Source organism: Hirundo rustica, chromosome 3, assembly GCF_015227805.2.
Source record: "Hirundo rustica isolate bHirRus1 chromosome 3, bHirRus1.pri.v3, whole genome shotgun sequence".
In the NCBI taxonomy this organism is placed as follows: domain Eukaryota; kingdom Metazoa; phylum Chordata; class Aves; order Passeriformes; family Hirundinidae; genus Hirundo; species Hirundo rustica.
The window spans coordinates 67,184,441-67,200,426 of NC_053452.1; the positions used below are offsets into that span (position 1 = coordinate 67,184,441).

Below are 15,986 nucleotides of genomic sequence, written 5' to 3' on the forward strand. Positions count from 1 at the left end.
GTTCTAGAGTTTCATAGCCCCATGTCTCTCTCCTCTTCCTTACAGTGGAGACATGTGCATGCAAAAGGTTTGTCTCAGAGACTATATTCAAACTTGTAGCTGATTCTCCATTTCTCTTTGTAAACTTCTCCCTCTGATTTACTGCATTCTATTTACTGCAGCCAAGACTCAAGGGTGAGATATTAGATCAAACACAAAGAAAGGCATTAAAAATTAATTTCCACTTAAATATAATGCTTACGTATGCATCGCTAGCGTGTACTGTAGCGATCAATTCTTCACACTTGATTCTAAAGCAACTGTGCTCAACAACTGGTGGCTCTTGTTGCAGTTAAACATACTCCCTAAAGGCAGCTCCACCACTGCTCTCAATTTTAGAGTCTTCATGGGGTTGTTGCACTAGTCTGCATCAACAATTGGTTGTTGTACCTGTAGTTCTGGGGCCTTTGAGGCACTGTTGCTGAGTATTTCAGGGGCCCCTGTAACCACCTCGTGATGGGTCACTCATAGACATAATCTGTATTTGCTGAGCTCCTGGCAGTGTGCTCTGCACAACAGGGGTTTTTAAATGTGCTCACAAATATGTATACATACATAGAAGAACTTTTACAGTTGCATTTAAGAATATCTAACAAGGATCATTAATAGTTAGTAAGTCTGTTTTCTTAAATTCACATAATCATGTTCAGGTTACATTCCCCCCCCCCCCCCCCCCCCCCCATTTTGTGTATGGATTAATATCAGTAATGTACCAGGTATCTCCAAGTCCTGCACAATAAAAAGGAAAAGATTAGAGGAAAGGGGAAAATCCCAGACAATAGATGTATTTTGGTAATTATTATTTTCTGAGATATATGTGAACTCTTTTCCCTGATACTCTCTAGACATGTATTGCCTGTTGAACGATTGTTGTCAGCTCATGCTGACCCTCAGCCTTTTTGTCCTTGGCCTTCATCTATACTCCATTTTCCATCACCTGTCTACTGCTGATCTAGAGATTTCTGCTTACTGACTAAGAGTGCTTAATTTATTTAATTGACCTAAAACTCCACACCTCCTATGAAATGCAGATAATTCCCTCATTCCCTTAGTCTCTGAGTTCCCACGTCATGGCAGTTGCTGACTGTTCATGGGTATACATTTTCTGGGCAGCATTGAAGGAGAAAACCAAGACAGAAGTTCACTGCTGCTCTCTCCAACACTGCTGTCTTCAACACTGCTGCAGCTGCTTCAACAGCAGCCCTCCAGTAGGTATTTTTGAGGCCTCTGTTGGAATAAGATAAAGGATTTTTTATCTCTTAATTTAAGAGATACAAAGAAAGAAACATATTGTTTCTTTCCACAAAATTTACAGTGGCATCTTCCTTCTCTAGATTAATATAATTTACAGGCTGCTTAGCACCTAAGAGTGCATATTTAATTTTTCTTTGTGGGCTGAGGTTACAGCAGATAATATAGAAAGAAAACTGAAACTCTCAGGTATTATTTTTGAGATAAGGCAAGAAAAGAATTGCTATATTCACCTGTACTTTTATTCCTCAGAGATCGTGGAGGCTTTAGAAATTAATCGTTTAATGTAAATTTATTAGGCACACGGAGTCCCAATTTTTAGAGTTCATTTAGTGTTGTGACGGAACAAGGTCTACTGAAAGTTAATGGACTTATTTCCTAAAATACACCCTGAAAATACCACTCTCATAAACTTTGAACAAGAACACCTATTTTTTCCCCCCTATTTTTTCCTGTATACAGTGTAAGGTGGTTTATGATTTTCTTCACTCTTAAGAGGAATTCCCAGCCTTGTAAGGGGGAATCAAATGGAGTGTTTAAGTGTTTTAACTCAAAATCTAGTAGCCAGTAGAAAGCAGAAATACCTTTCTGGCTGGAGAATCTGCTCAAGCTGGGCTGTTGGAGCTGCTGTGCAGACTGCTGCTCCACTTGTGCTGCTGCCATTTTGTGTCTCACAACCTCTAATTTGCAGGAGGGGCTGGAAGCCATCACATCATTTTGAAGTGGCTGTGATGGTTTCTCACCCCTGTGTAAGTACTTAAAAGCCGTTATGGCCATGTGTGAGAGAGCCACGTGTGCGCTGCGGTAGCAGGAGTGGGAGGCATGAGGGATTTTTAGCACAGTTCTGATTAAATCAGTTTAGCTGCAGCGGGGTTGAAGTTAAATGTGCTGCTTCAGATGTTTGCCCTTCTGTGAACTGTGACATCTGGCCAGCTGTAAAACCTCTGTGGTCTTGCCATGGCTGCCAGAGAATGGCCGTGGGTACCCACTTCATACTGGAAAGTTTACCTTACACCTGTGTCCCGTGTTCAGGAAAATGATCGGTCATGCTGGCCACAGCACTAGTCCTGTAGACAGGAATCCTCAGTTTGCCCTGTAAAGATGCTAGCAAGCTTCTAGGGCTGGAAATCACCGAGTCTGTTTAACTTCCTGGATTCCATCTTATTTTGGCCCTAATCCAGGCTCCGTTTTCCAGTTAAACATTTCTATTTATAATGCTTACCGAAAAACAGGATTTGTTTCTTGCACCAAAAACATTCAGAAGAAAACCTCTTTTATTTTTTTTCCTCTCTTGTGACTCACCAAGGGAGTTTGATGTGCCACTTAGAATTGCAGAAAACAAAATTACAAGCAACTGGATTTATAATGGGATTTAGCACTTCCCCTGGGGGCTCTGGATCAGCTATGTGCTTGCTGGAAGGGCTGGTTTCTGGCCAGTTGTTAACAACAGATGTCTGTGGCTACACCATTTTGGCCATTATACCATTACAGCTGGCACTCTCCACAGAGGTAAGGCTCCTGTAGCTTAGCCATGGCTTTCCCCCTAAATCTGATGCCATGAGTCAGCTGAAATGCTATTTGCCTCTAGGCATGTGTACAGAGAGAGGCATATTTTGTTTTAAAAGTTGGTCGCTTAAATGTATTGTAAAACTTGTCTTGCTCCTTCCATGATGCTGAGGAGCAGCAGGCTGCCCCATGCCATGCTCCCTTCCCAGGGAAGTCAGAAGCAACATCTTCCATCAGATCCCTGAGGTGAAGCATGTGATTCTTCTATCTTCTTGCACACAGGTCACTTTATTTCTAAACCTGACTTTTCTGAGAAACTGTGCTGTAAAACATCGTTTGTGTATGAAAGTGTGTTTTATGCTTACTGTGGTTTTGTTCCCTGTGGTGGCAAAAGGGAAGTTCAGATGTCACTTTCCCACTGGTGGCATCTCTGCTAAGTAACATATTCTTATCCTTGGCATGATTTAATGCATACTTGGCCTCAGGAGGAAAGACTTAAACTAGGTTTGGGAATGCTGGTTCCTGGTTCCTGTCATCAGACAAATTTTCCTGGGAATTCCCTTAAGAATTGCTACTGCACTACCACAGAACTGGGACTCAGGCGAGCTGGAGAGCTCCATCAGCCTGGGGAAGGAGCAGTCTCTGAAAATCCTGTGTATGGCAGTGCCCCGTGCTCACCACAGATAATCTGCCTGTGTATGTTTATTTAACTTCTCACTGGGGATGAAGAAGTCTTCAGTTCCCATGAAGAAGCCCTAGTCAGGAAACCTGCACTGAGCTCTTCTGTGCATCAAAGATTACTTCCCTATCAGTATTAAAGGAATTTATTGAAGCTTTTGGTTGTTTTATATGTCTTATGCTGAGCAGGTCAAGTTTTGTTTTGTCTGAGGCTGTAGCAAAACCTCTCCTTGCACTGCTTTTAGACAAGCTCATCTCCCCTTTCTCATTTTGCTGCTTAGCAATAAAATAAATTCAGAGAACTTTCTTTTTTTTCTTTTTCATAAGTGAATTCTCTCTGTTTTGAAATCCAGACATATGTGCTTTATACCAAAACAGACACCAAGGGAGACTTGGTATCCTCCACTGGTTTTAAGCAAAGCTGTGGCTTTCATGGCTGTCTAACCAGACACAGTGATTTCAAGGAAATTTTACAACTTTATGTCTCCCTGCCAATGCTCAAGATAGTTTTGCAGGCACTTCAGCAATCTCTCTGTCAATGGCCTCTCACAAGAGAATCCAAGAAACTTCAGAGATTTCCAGGGGTTAAAAAAAAAAACAAAGAGAGACAGAAATAAGCAAAGAGCAAAGATGGTGTCTTTACAGTGTCTTATTAAATATGGTCAGCTCTCTACCAATTTTCTGCCATGTGCAGTTCTTCTCCCTGCTTCTTCATGTCATTTCCACAGCTCTCATCTTGCCACAGCACCAACTGCCTCCTCATTCCTTCATTGCCAACCTCTACTTTGTACTAAGGCCTGTATAATTCTCACAGATTCTTGAATAGAAGAATCTTTAAGTAAGAGGAACTTTACTTTTCAGACAACCACTTCAGTTATTTTTCCTAAGTTTTCCTGCAGCCACAGACTACAGTTGCACATGGAGTCGTGCCTACAACAGCTTCTGTTCTCTTCTTCTTTCTCTGCTACTGTGAGGTCCTTCTGGCAGCAAGTGCAAATGGCTGGTGACAGCCTTTGCCAAAGATGGGCATATGTATTTCTTCTGGTGAACTTTGTGTTCCAGCTGTCCTTAGAATCTGCCACCTTTCCATTAAAAACAACACTGCTTCCCCACTGAGATGCCAGGACCCAAGGACTTAGAAGATTTTCAGTCTGATTTTCCATAACAACTAATTAGTTTTCTTTAAAAAAAAATCAAGAAAAAAAAAAAATCCTCAAACTAAGAAAATCACTTCAAAACCTACAGCAACAGAAGTGTGAGGGTACACAATATGGGTTTGCACCATAAATTAGTTAGAAATTATTTGCAGAAGCTTACTTGACTCAGGCTAGAATTTCAAAGATGCTGTAATCAGGAATCTGAGATTTTAATCTGGGTATCTCTCTCCTTAATACAAACCATAGCACTCCCATGAACCAGATTTGCTGCTGAAGACATTGATGTTAATTACAGTATTTCCACATAAACTCAACTATTACTAACTGTTACCATCGTAAGTCAAATATTTTCAGCCTATATTTTAGGAGGAGAATGGCACTTTCATTTTCATTTCTCATTCACCTTGTCTTAAAAGACATTTTTCCCAATTTTGCCCCCATTTATTTTATGTTTCCCTTTCAATAAAACAATGATTAATGCTAAATTGGAAATGCTGTTTATTACTTGCAAGTATTCTGGTCCACAAGAATGCAAAAATAATTTACTTTGTAAAGGCAGGAAAAAAATATGCAGACAGAGGCCAGTATCTCTGAAATGAGGTGGAATGGTGTTTGCGTCTGATTCTGACACAAAATATTTTAGCTAGTGAAGCTGTGCAGATACAGAGTGAGCTATAATGACACAAGCTAAATCCATTCTGGTAATAGTCTAGGTCCAACAAAATGAGCTCTTTTTCTTGGAAACAAGAAAATTAAGTTGTTGCTTATCGTTCTTCAGACTTTGAGAGAAGTTTTTCCAAAAATATGCCATCCTATAGTGTGACAAAACTGCTGACTAAAAAAGTATTTGACGTGTTTTTGTATCTGCTAGCCTGTGTTGGTTACTGAGCTCTCCCTCTCCTAAATGCTGGAGAAGAGCTCTTTGAACCTATATCCAGAGAACAGGATTCCTGTTTTTGCTTAAATAACAGGTAAAAATTGTGTATTTTCAGTCCATGCCTTGAGTCTTGCTCTCCTTCTGGCTGAGGCTGTACTTAGCAAAGATGGCTGGTTGCTATACCTTTCCTGCTCTTGGGAGGTTTTCCCAGGGAGGTGGAGAATGTGGGTTTGAGTCTACTACATCAGAGAAGAGAACTGTATGCAGGTTTCCCTCCTTCTGCAGAAGAGCTCTGATGCTTGAGGTGTTGCAGATTAAAGGAGGAAAAGGCATGTACAGAACCTTTTGGCTGAAGAGTGGTCAGGCATTTTCAGGAATAAAGCATGATAAAGGCTTTCCGAATTAATCAGTCTGCATTTAGTTGCCAAAATCCCATTTAAATCTCTTTTTGAGTATGACAATCCTTCTCTTTGGGACTCAGCTTTTCTCTGTCTCCAAGAACAGTTACAGTGGGAGAATAAATTCCTCAGAGCCTGCAAAACATTGCTGTAAGGTGATAACCTGGGCTGTCCAAGGTAACTGTTAATTGAAATATGGCTGAGGGTCTGTTTTGAGCCTCCCCTGGAGCTTATGGTAGCAACAGCATCACCTTACATAGGGAGAGTACCTAAAATGTCCTTAAAAATGTAGAATGTAACTTGGGATGAGCTATTACTATTACATTTCTCCTGAAGGCTGTGGGCAGTGCGTGGAAAAAGCCAACAGCACTTTGTGAAAGGCAGTGGTGGTCAGAAGACTTTGAGAGAAGGATTCATTACTCACCTGTTCTGGCTGGATTAGAGAAATAAGTGAAACACAAGTCTACACAGGAGTCTGCTTTAATCCATCACTCTATTTTACGAAGCATCACACAGCATTTTCACCAATTAGCATTTGATAGCAGTTTAAGTAAGGGCCACAGGGTTAAGGAAAAAGCCAACAACCTATTTCATCATCACTGAGTCCTCATTTGGCAGCAGTGCTCTTGGAGGGCTTGGGTAGTACCCAGCAGTTGCTGAACTATTTGAGGAAAATCGTGTAAATCTATAATCCAGTGGTAAATCTGCAAGACAGAAACATACCACATCTGATTAGCAACACGGCCTGTATCACAAAAAAATAAGCTAGTGGTGAATACCAGTACTTCTTAAAACCTTGAGCTCACCGGCATCAGAGAATTCAATCAGATTGCACGATTACACATTTATTTGACATCTTCAGCTGTTCAAGGGATTGACTTTTAGAGTTTATTGAACTGCAGTAAAGGATATTCAGTTCCTTGATTGCTGAAATAATGCTAGTCAGAGAAAATTATTTAACTAATGCTCAAATACTAATAAAAAATCTTCATTGAGCCTAGATGCAATTTTTCTCTCAATACACTTTCAAGTTCATTCTTCAATTTGTCACCCTTCTCTTTTATCTCAGCAATCTACTCATAAGAGGGCTATGTATAAAACAAAGAATCAGTTCCTTTTTTGTTTTTCATGGCTGTTGAAGCAAGATTCTTGAAAGGCACCCACTCTTAGACCTTCTTGCAGTCCAGTGTTAACATCATTTTTTATCAAGCATTCTTAGAAATCTGAACTTGTAACTTGATGTACTCATCACTTCCAGTCTGTAAAGAACACTGAATGCATTAAAATAGCTCTGAACAGTCAAGGCTTTCTTTTCTGTAATTTTTTAAGAAAGTCTCTGCTGCCAACAGTGATCCGCCCACCCTCACAGCCAGAAAACTGATACTTCCCATGGTCACCTCGGAAACGCAAAGTTCAAGAAACCAAATTAAAAAAAGCATATAAATAAAACTTAGTTCAAGAAACAATTCCCTTTCCAAAAAATGAAAAGAAAAACCAACCTCTCTCCAACAGGTTTAGTTCCTTTTCAGGCTGTCTGTTTAGAACCAAAGTAAAGCATAAAAGCTATTCCTCAGCTAATCTGTACAATAACTTATGAATTTCAATTCTGTTTTTAATTTGGAGTAAATTTGGGGAAGTGACATCCTGTCACTACATGCTGCAATTTTTTTCCCCCCACTCAACAGCTTCTATGAAACAGAAACCCACAATTTTAGTAGTTTCGTCAAAAACAACAGGAAATCCAGTTCTCTCTCACAAGTGATTCGCAGGCAGGTACCAGGACAGCATCCAGGTCTGCAGCTTTAAACTCATATTGAACATAATACAGCAAGTAAATGAGTACTCAGATCAAGCTGAAAAATCAGATAGAGGCTGGAATAAAGTAGGAATAGGAGGAAAGTTAATTATTTAGGAGGAAGAGAATTATTTAAGTGGGTGATTTTAGTTTGTCAAAGAAGCTAATTTCCTCATTTTGTCTGAGTCAGGGAAATCTCTGGAGCTCATTGTGAGCACTGCAGAACAGGCAGATGTTTTCCTAGTACGCAGAAAGCTCAGTGGATTTACTGGCTGATGAGTCTATTTATGATGCTCAGTTTAACACAAAGGTTTCAAAAATTACAAAATAAATTGAAAAAGAAAGCAAATATTACCAAATATCTTTATGAGCTATAAAAATCAAATGTCATACAGTTACTTTTATAAAAAAGCTTTTATTAGTTTAAAATTCTAGCAGTCTGGAGGTTCCCAAGAGCCATTTAATCAAAGAGCAGCACAAATGGAGAAGACTTGCTACAGAGTTGCTTGTTGCTGAGGAAAAGATTCAGCTGGATCAAAATGGTAATTTCACTGGTATATCTTGGTAAACTAGTTTTACAGAGTCAGCTTAAACACCCAAACCATTCTATATACAATGCAAACGACTCCAAAAGAGAATAATCCCATTTTTATATATTCACACCCCAGTCTATCAATTTAAATGTTGATTTTGTCTCAGCAAGTTGACTTTGGAAGATGACTAGAAAATATCCATTTGGCAAAAGCATGACAGAAACAAAACAAAACAAAACAAAACCATACAAAACCATATAGCATTTGATAACACAGCCAATCTTGGGGGAGAAAAAAAAAAAAAAAAAAGAGAAAAAGAAAAGTTGCTTATTTCCAAGTTGTTTTCCTAGGGTGGTGTTGGTTTTTTTTTTTTTTTTTTTTTTTTTTGGTTTTTTTTTTTTTTTTTTTTTTTTTTGTTTTTTTGCTTTTTTTTTTTTTTTGTTTTTTTTTTTTTTTTTGTTTTTTTTTTTTTCCCCAGTAAATTCTTCAGAATTTGCTGTTGGGCATGCTCACAGCTACTGCTGGGTGCAAGCAGCACCCTTTGCATCTTAGCACCCACTTCTCACCTAGCCCTGATGGAGAGTCATAAATTAGGCAGAGGGCAGATATGCAGCCCTCTCTGAGATACGGTTTGACAGCAAGACTCTAATGAGTCCTAACCTTCACTGATAATGATTTCAGCACAGAACTCATCCAGTATTGCCACTATCCTAAAAAAAACCCCAAAACCCTAAACAGACTTGAACAAACGAAACAGCCTGAGACTGGAAGAAGAAACCAACATTTGCTTGAGAATCACAGTACCAGAATTTTTCTACCATTCTTAGGCAATTCCACCCAGACTATTTTTTTTTTTTTTTTACCCCAAGAAAAATAGGATATTCCCTTTAAGAGCCAAAGACTCCTAGAAATCAGACATGAAGGGTCTCAAGAGGGTCCCAGAGGAGTACAGAAGGTACTAGATCTGCAGAAATGCCAGTTATTAGATGTATCACCTTGAGTTCCTGTCCCGCTCCTTTCTTTGCCCCCACACCAGCCTGAGTGCGAATGAGTGATGAATAATGCTTTCCCTTATGGTGACTATTCAGTGTTATTGGCATTTCCCAATGGCTTGGGCAACGCTCACGGGTTATACGGCTTAACCCGAGCTCAGAAGAGCTCCTGCCCTGCCCTACCTCCTTCACAGGCCTGCAGAAGCCCTGGTGTGAACAAAATAACGATGGTATTTGAACAGGAGCTACCGTCAGTTACTGTCTTCCAGTTATCCAGAAATTAAGTGGCATTAAGTACAACGTCGTGTTCTGATGCTCAAGGATACCCATATCCATGCACGTACTTAGGAGTTTTGGATGGATTTATATCATAGTTACACAGCTGACAACATCTCACTGTCTCGTGTGCTGTGCACTTAGTGTAGGCCAGCTAAATGAATGCCACAAGCTTTTATCAGAGGAAGACTCGGAGTTCCACCCACAAGCAAGGAAGAGAAACCACAAGAAGAAGGGAAAATGTAATATTCTCAATGAGTGATCAGGAAAGTATTTGAGTAACTGAATGGAAGACAACTTTAATTTAATCCAGACACAGGCCTGCTTGATAAACTTAGTACTCTAATTTTTTAAAATTTCCTTGAACAAACCAATACATTAAACAAATAAAATCTTAACTAAGCAATTTAGATGGATGGCATTGTTTTTCAATTTAAAACACAGTCCAAGACTGAATCAGATTTCTCCCAAAATACACAGCAAAAATGTCAGGAATCATTTTTCAGTATTGACCGACAAAAGCAAAGCCAACATTTTTTCATCATGACACTACAGCAGCATCCCTGGGACGAGTGAGAAGCTCTACAGAAAGCAGAACTGCCCCTCCCACCCTGAGGTCTGCTCTCTGCCAGTGAGCAGGGCTAGCGCCAGATGCTGCAGAAGCCTCCTAATAAACCGCAGTGTTGTGTTCTTAAGTGAATCCAAATATATCCTCTTGATTATCACCAAGGAAAAGGCACAAGGAAGAGAACTAAAACCTTGTCAGTGATACCAAGGTTTGAAAAAAATCTTTAAATTGCTTAATTGTGGCAAATTTCAGAAAACACTGTCAGAGCTCTATCTTACATTTCATCATCTGGATGAGGTAATTATAGGGGCAGAGGGAAAACCATCAGCTAGTATAATTTTTTTTTTTTGCTTTTACAGGGTTTTCCATAATTAATGCTGGCTTAGAAGCTTTATCACAAGTTTTTCCTTGTATTTCAAAGTCACTGCTGAAAGAACATATTGATTTCTTAATGGTAACAACTTCTAACAATTATTTCTTAGCAGTGGAGTAAGCACAATTGCTGCAGGGGAACTCACCAGTTTGGTTGTGCCTTTGAATGACCTGACTTGCTAGTCTGTGGGTAACCTGTGACAGGTGTTGCTTTTTCATAAATATTAAATGCTTTTATCTCCTGACCCATTTCTATTTTGTAACAGTCAAAGCAGCACCTGCACTAGAAGCTCATGATGTGAGACAGCTAGAGACATATTAGAGGCAAAAAGAAAAAATCCCAAGGTCACAAGTAGATTTATCTGATAGCAGTTATATTTAGAAAAACTTCTAAGGCTGATTTTCCTGAACTGGAGGTCAGATGTTCACTGCACTAAAGTAAAGCTCCCAAAAGAGTAAAGTCAGCATGAGAAAAGCGTTCCTTCTGTCAATTACATGAAAGTCAGTGCTGCTGTCTGCTTACTCCATAACTCAAAAGTTGGAGGGGAGAGCATGGGGAAGGGGGGGACTCCTCAATATAGGTTTGCCCCACAGGAGAAAGCTTCTGAGTTTGGTTATAGTTGTGATACGAGCCAGAGCAGTTTACCCCTGGGCATGCAGGAATAAAGACTAAAACTACTCTCAAAGTAGTCAAAGTGCAGGTTTGCTGCTATACTTGCTCTTACCTATGAACTTTTGCCAACACAGGTCGGAGATCATGCCTGTGGCACTGCCAGCAGACATCTGTGGCCTGAGCTTGGCCTGACCAAGAGCCTCAGTGCCACTGAGGTTTGTCACTGGTTACTTTCCTGTGGTATCTAACACAGAAGACAGTGCCATTGGAGAAAACACAAGTGGCAAACTGCAGGGATATGTGTAGCAGCAGCTTCACTACTAGATTTGCAGACCGACGAGTGCCTGGGGAAATGGAATGACTGTCCCATCGTGGCTGCTGCGATTGCTTGCAGTGTGCAATTTTACACAAATTATCTTGGGAATAATAAGTCACATTACTCTGGGTCTACCCTATGGCCAAGGGACCACTGACCCCTTCCTGAACAAAACATCTGTGCACAAGGCGTGCACTAACTCGCAGCTGAGCCTGATAAGAGTCTGCAGTGAAGGAAAGCCTTAGAAATTCCTTTGCTGTTTTGGGTTTTCATGAGTAAACTCATTATTTCTATGTGAGGAAAACGTCTCTCATTTTTGTTTTTGTTTAAACAGTGGTTTTTGAAAGTTTTGTATGAAAATAGCTCCGTGTGGTTCTCTGCTTGACCTGGAACTGATCAGAAGAAGATATTGGACTATAATATTTTTAAATATCTAGGTGAAGACCTAATCTAAAAAAAAAAAAAAAATTTGAGAGAATGCCAAGATCCTACCAGGATGTGTTAGTCTTTCAGGGATCTGTTAATTAATTTCTGTGTGAATGACCATACTGGATCTTGGAGCAGGAGGAAGGGCTTCTGAGGTAGGTTGGAGATGTTAGCCTTGAAACAAGCAATTGTTTGAGCTCTGACAGGCATTTCTGACTGATTAAAAAAAAAAAAAAAAGAAAAAGAAAAGAAAAAAAAAGAGTTGCATTTTGAAGTTCCTGTGAAGGAGCTATATTAAGACAAATGTAGATATGAGACACCCCTTTGTTTTCATTTTGAGGTAAACTCACCAAGATCAACCTTCCTCTCCAAACTCGTGAGATGTGTTAATCTCATCATATTCCTCTCTCTTGTAAAACAGAGTTTTCTTTCCCTTTCCCTGATTTTTTTCTCTGGAGCAGTGAAAAACATTGCTTACCTTAAAAACCCACAGATAGACACACATGAAGACAAGGCCGACATAGATTTTTGTGCATGTGTGACGATCTTAATCCAGAGGGAATATGTTAGGCAATAATCCAGAGTACATAAATGCTTCCAGCAATGTTTCTTGTACATGTGAGGTTGCAGATTTTCTATAATTTCAACCTGGTCAGACAAGTATTTTCAATACTTGGTGATTTACCTGTTTTCACACTCAAAAATTATCAACACTTTGTATTACAACTAGGGTTTATAAAGTGTCAATCTAAACCCACCCCATAAGCCTGTGATCCAGTCAAAACCCAATTATAGCTTTAATTACAGCCTGCAAATGAAATTATGCTGCCTGAGTTGAAGGATAACTTTAAAGCAGAAATGACTGAGTGGTTCCCCCTTTCTTAATGAGCTGCTCATGAGTTCTCCCTTTAATCTTTTTGAGGTGCCTGTACTTTGACATCTCATAGAGCAGAATAACGATGGCAGGAACATTTTTGTCAGCTATTGGCTAGGAAGTAATCTTTTGGGTTCTGCATGATTTGACACAGTCTTCAGGGGCACAAGTCAATACACCTTTCTGGAGGAGGAAAGAAAGCCTGAAAAAACTGTAATACACTAAATACTGTCTATTTTACACTGAAAATTACTATTAAGTAGTCAAATCCTGTGATAAAGATGAGGTTTCAGACCACTTGGGAAGTAATTAGGTCCTAAAGAATTTTTATGAACTAGTCCTGATTTATTGAACAATAATTTTTATGGTTTAAAATGCTGTTTATTGTTGGTTTCAGCTGTAGTTTCCAGCTGAAAAAATCGATGCCTTATATTTGTTGGTTGTGTTGGGCATGTTTTTGTTTCTTTTTTTACCTAAAAGGAGAACATTGAAACCCATTTCCTGGAACAGATGAATCAGATTTACATTATCTGATGCTTTTCAACTGACACATAGATCAAGATGCTGTTTATACATCCAGAACACATATCTTCTATTTGGTTATCTTTGTCATCTGTTTTTTTTTCCCCCTGTATGAAACCTCAGGGCCAGAAAGCATCAGAAATGCTATGGTTCTGTATTTACACTAATTTTCCACCAGATGTAAGATTACTTTTTTTTAATGGAAGGCTTAATTATAAAAATGCCCTCTTTGGCCTTGTAGCAGCAACTATTATTTGTAACATCAAATTCCCAAAGCAGTTTAATTCCTCAAAGCATTTTGATGAACTTAGTCTTTAGATGCTATTGTTTAGCTACAGTCTTACACTGAAGTTGGCAAGTAAAAGCACAGTTGTAAGATAAAGCATTAAATATGAAAGGTTTCTGCTAACTAGCAATGCATAATACAGATACTTCTTCTACATGTTTAAGGGAATTATATACTATTGTATCATCTGAATAAGAAAACACATCAATCTGGTTACAGTAAGGACTAATTTAATTTTAAAAGGAGTTGGATTTCACTTTAAGTGATGTAATGTCAATGAAAATAACAGAACTAAGGTGCAAAAACGTGAGGTTTTTTTTTGTTTTGTTTTGTTTTGTTTTTTTTGTTTCACTTCAGCAATAATTACAAATTATACTGTTCAGGTTACAGAAATCAGTATATGGCTGATTAGTGTAGTATATGGCTGATTAGTGGTTAGTATATCACATTTCTTCCATGGTAACAGCTGATTCCTCCAGGGCATTCACCTTTAAAATACATGTAGAAGATGGTGTGTGAAGTTCACAATTTGTGGTTGATCTCTGCTGGGCAGACCCCTGTATCTGCAACCTGCACATTGCCAGTTCTGGAGCCCCAGCCACAGCTGCCTTGAGCTTTCCATTGTGCAGATAATTTGCAGCTCTAAGCAGAAACATGAACTTCTTTGTCATGGTTCACTGGCAATTTTATCATTATATTTATACAGCAAGCAGACTGACGACTCAAATGCCTGCAAAAAGTGGCAGATCTGTAGGCATCTTTAAAGGGACAGCTTTGGTTAATTATAATGGAGATTTTTTTCTCTAGTTCCAGCTAATTGAAATAACAATAAGGCATGAAGAAAAACTTATGCAGCCATATGCACAAACCCTGATACGATTTCATATCGCACGTAAGATTTAAAAGAATGCATTATCCTCACGCATGACACTTGACACATCAAATGTCCAAAGGGTGAAATTAACTGCCTCCATAAAACATGTACATTTGCACTGATTCTTTGAAATGAAATTCTCTTGAGCTGCAATATCACTCAATCTCCTATTATTGCTTGCAGTAGTTTTTAATCCTACAACAAACCTCACCATTCAGAGGTTATGAGACAAATTTAGAGCACTGGGTTAAGAGAGATGAAATTAGAAAAGAAGTTTTTTATGTTCTCCTTATTACAATTTAGAGCCCACTTTCTTAACCTTTTCTTTGCAATGAAGAAAAAAACTCAAACCCTTACCAAAATCCCCCTCATAGCTCTAAAACTCTTCATGGAATTTTCCGAAGTGTGACTTCTATAAAAATACCAAACACAGCGAGATTGAAAGGCAAAGCATTAGCTTGAAATATGTGTATTGTATTTTTGTATCAAAGAACTGTTAATCAAAGAACCAGTCTGAAATTGTACTTTTTGAAATTGTTGAAATTACTGCTGGATGCAGGAAATACCATAATTCACATGGGGATCTGGAAATGTGCTCACATGGTCACAGAGTAGTGGTTGCTGTCCTTGAAGGTAAAGTTCAGATTATTCAGGTAGGAAAGGTAAGAGTAATCCTCCTCTACTTGGCTCACACCTAACCTTCTGAAGCAGAGGATGTCCTAGAAACTGGTTTATGCAGAGAGACCCCTACACCTTTTAATTTCCATGTGGGAGCTCTAAAGTAACATTCCCACGGTAATGGATCCCAGTTTGGAAAATCTGTCTTATGATATCATTGTGCTTTAAAATGCTCAAAATCTGTAAGGGAGCTGTAAATGAGGAGATGCAAAAGCAGAAAAGTGGAGAAACAGATGGGTTTGTGAGTGAGGCACGTAGAATAGGAGTAGGGACAGCAGCTTCTACTCTTTTATTAACCATGTACTGTCAGTATAATGTATATCTGATTTCCACTCCAAACCGATGAAAGCACACAGAAGGTATTGTAGCAGGTCTCCTTTGGGCAATTTTAACAATAAATGAAATATACTATTTCATGCACAAAGAAAATGTCAGTTTCTCTTCAGGGACTCTCAGGAGAGTTTAGATGACGAACTGTGGTGCAATAGTCTGCAACTCCAGTAATACTTTCCTTGCCAGAGCAAGATTGAAGTTCAGAACTTCTAATGCATCTTTGAACTGGTATGGAGTGAGTTACCAGTATTGAGTAACGTTGAGTAGTTTTTGAAATAATCTTTTTCAGAGTGTCTTGAGAAGTAAATCAAGCTGTTCTTTATGCACAGATACTCATTGCAGCCAAATGACAAGAATCAACCTTAGTCAGCAGCGCAACCATCCGCCACATTTCACCAAGTATTTTTGCAGCTCACAAGTTGTTGGCATCCTGTCTTGCACGTGACACTTACTACTGCTCATGCAGGTGTACAAAAGCCAGGTCAGACATCGCTGATAGAGAAGCCCTTGTCAGCCCCCAGCCCACAGGAGGCTGCAGTGAGGTGGCAGCTTGTTCAGCTGGGTCAGGCTGAGTGAGGTGCTGCCAAGGCTGAGCCACCCGGAGTTGAGCTCACACAGTCTG

At 39.3% G+C, this 15,986-nt stretch overlaps 1 protein-coding gene across 2 annotated transcripts in view; it reads right to left on the minus strand.

The window, feature by feature from the left end:
• Nucleotides 1-6,370: 6,370 nt before the first annotated feature.
• Nucleotides 6,371-15,986, minus strand: part of NT5DC1 (5'-nucleotidase domain containing 1) — a 126,957-nt gene continuing 117,341 nt past the window's right edge. For both annotated transcript variants that reach the window (XM_040058220.2, XM_040058218.2), the window contains exon 12: nt 6,371-6,610. In XM_040058220.2, the coding sequence (XP_039914154.1) occupies nt 6,492-6,610 (119 nt within the window). In that variant the 3' untranslated portion in view covers nt 6,371-6,491. The remainder of the gene's footprint in view (nt 6,611-15,986) is intronic.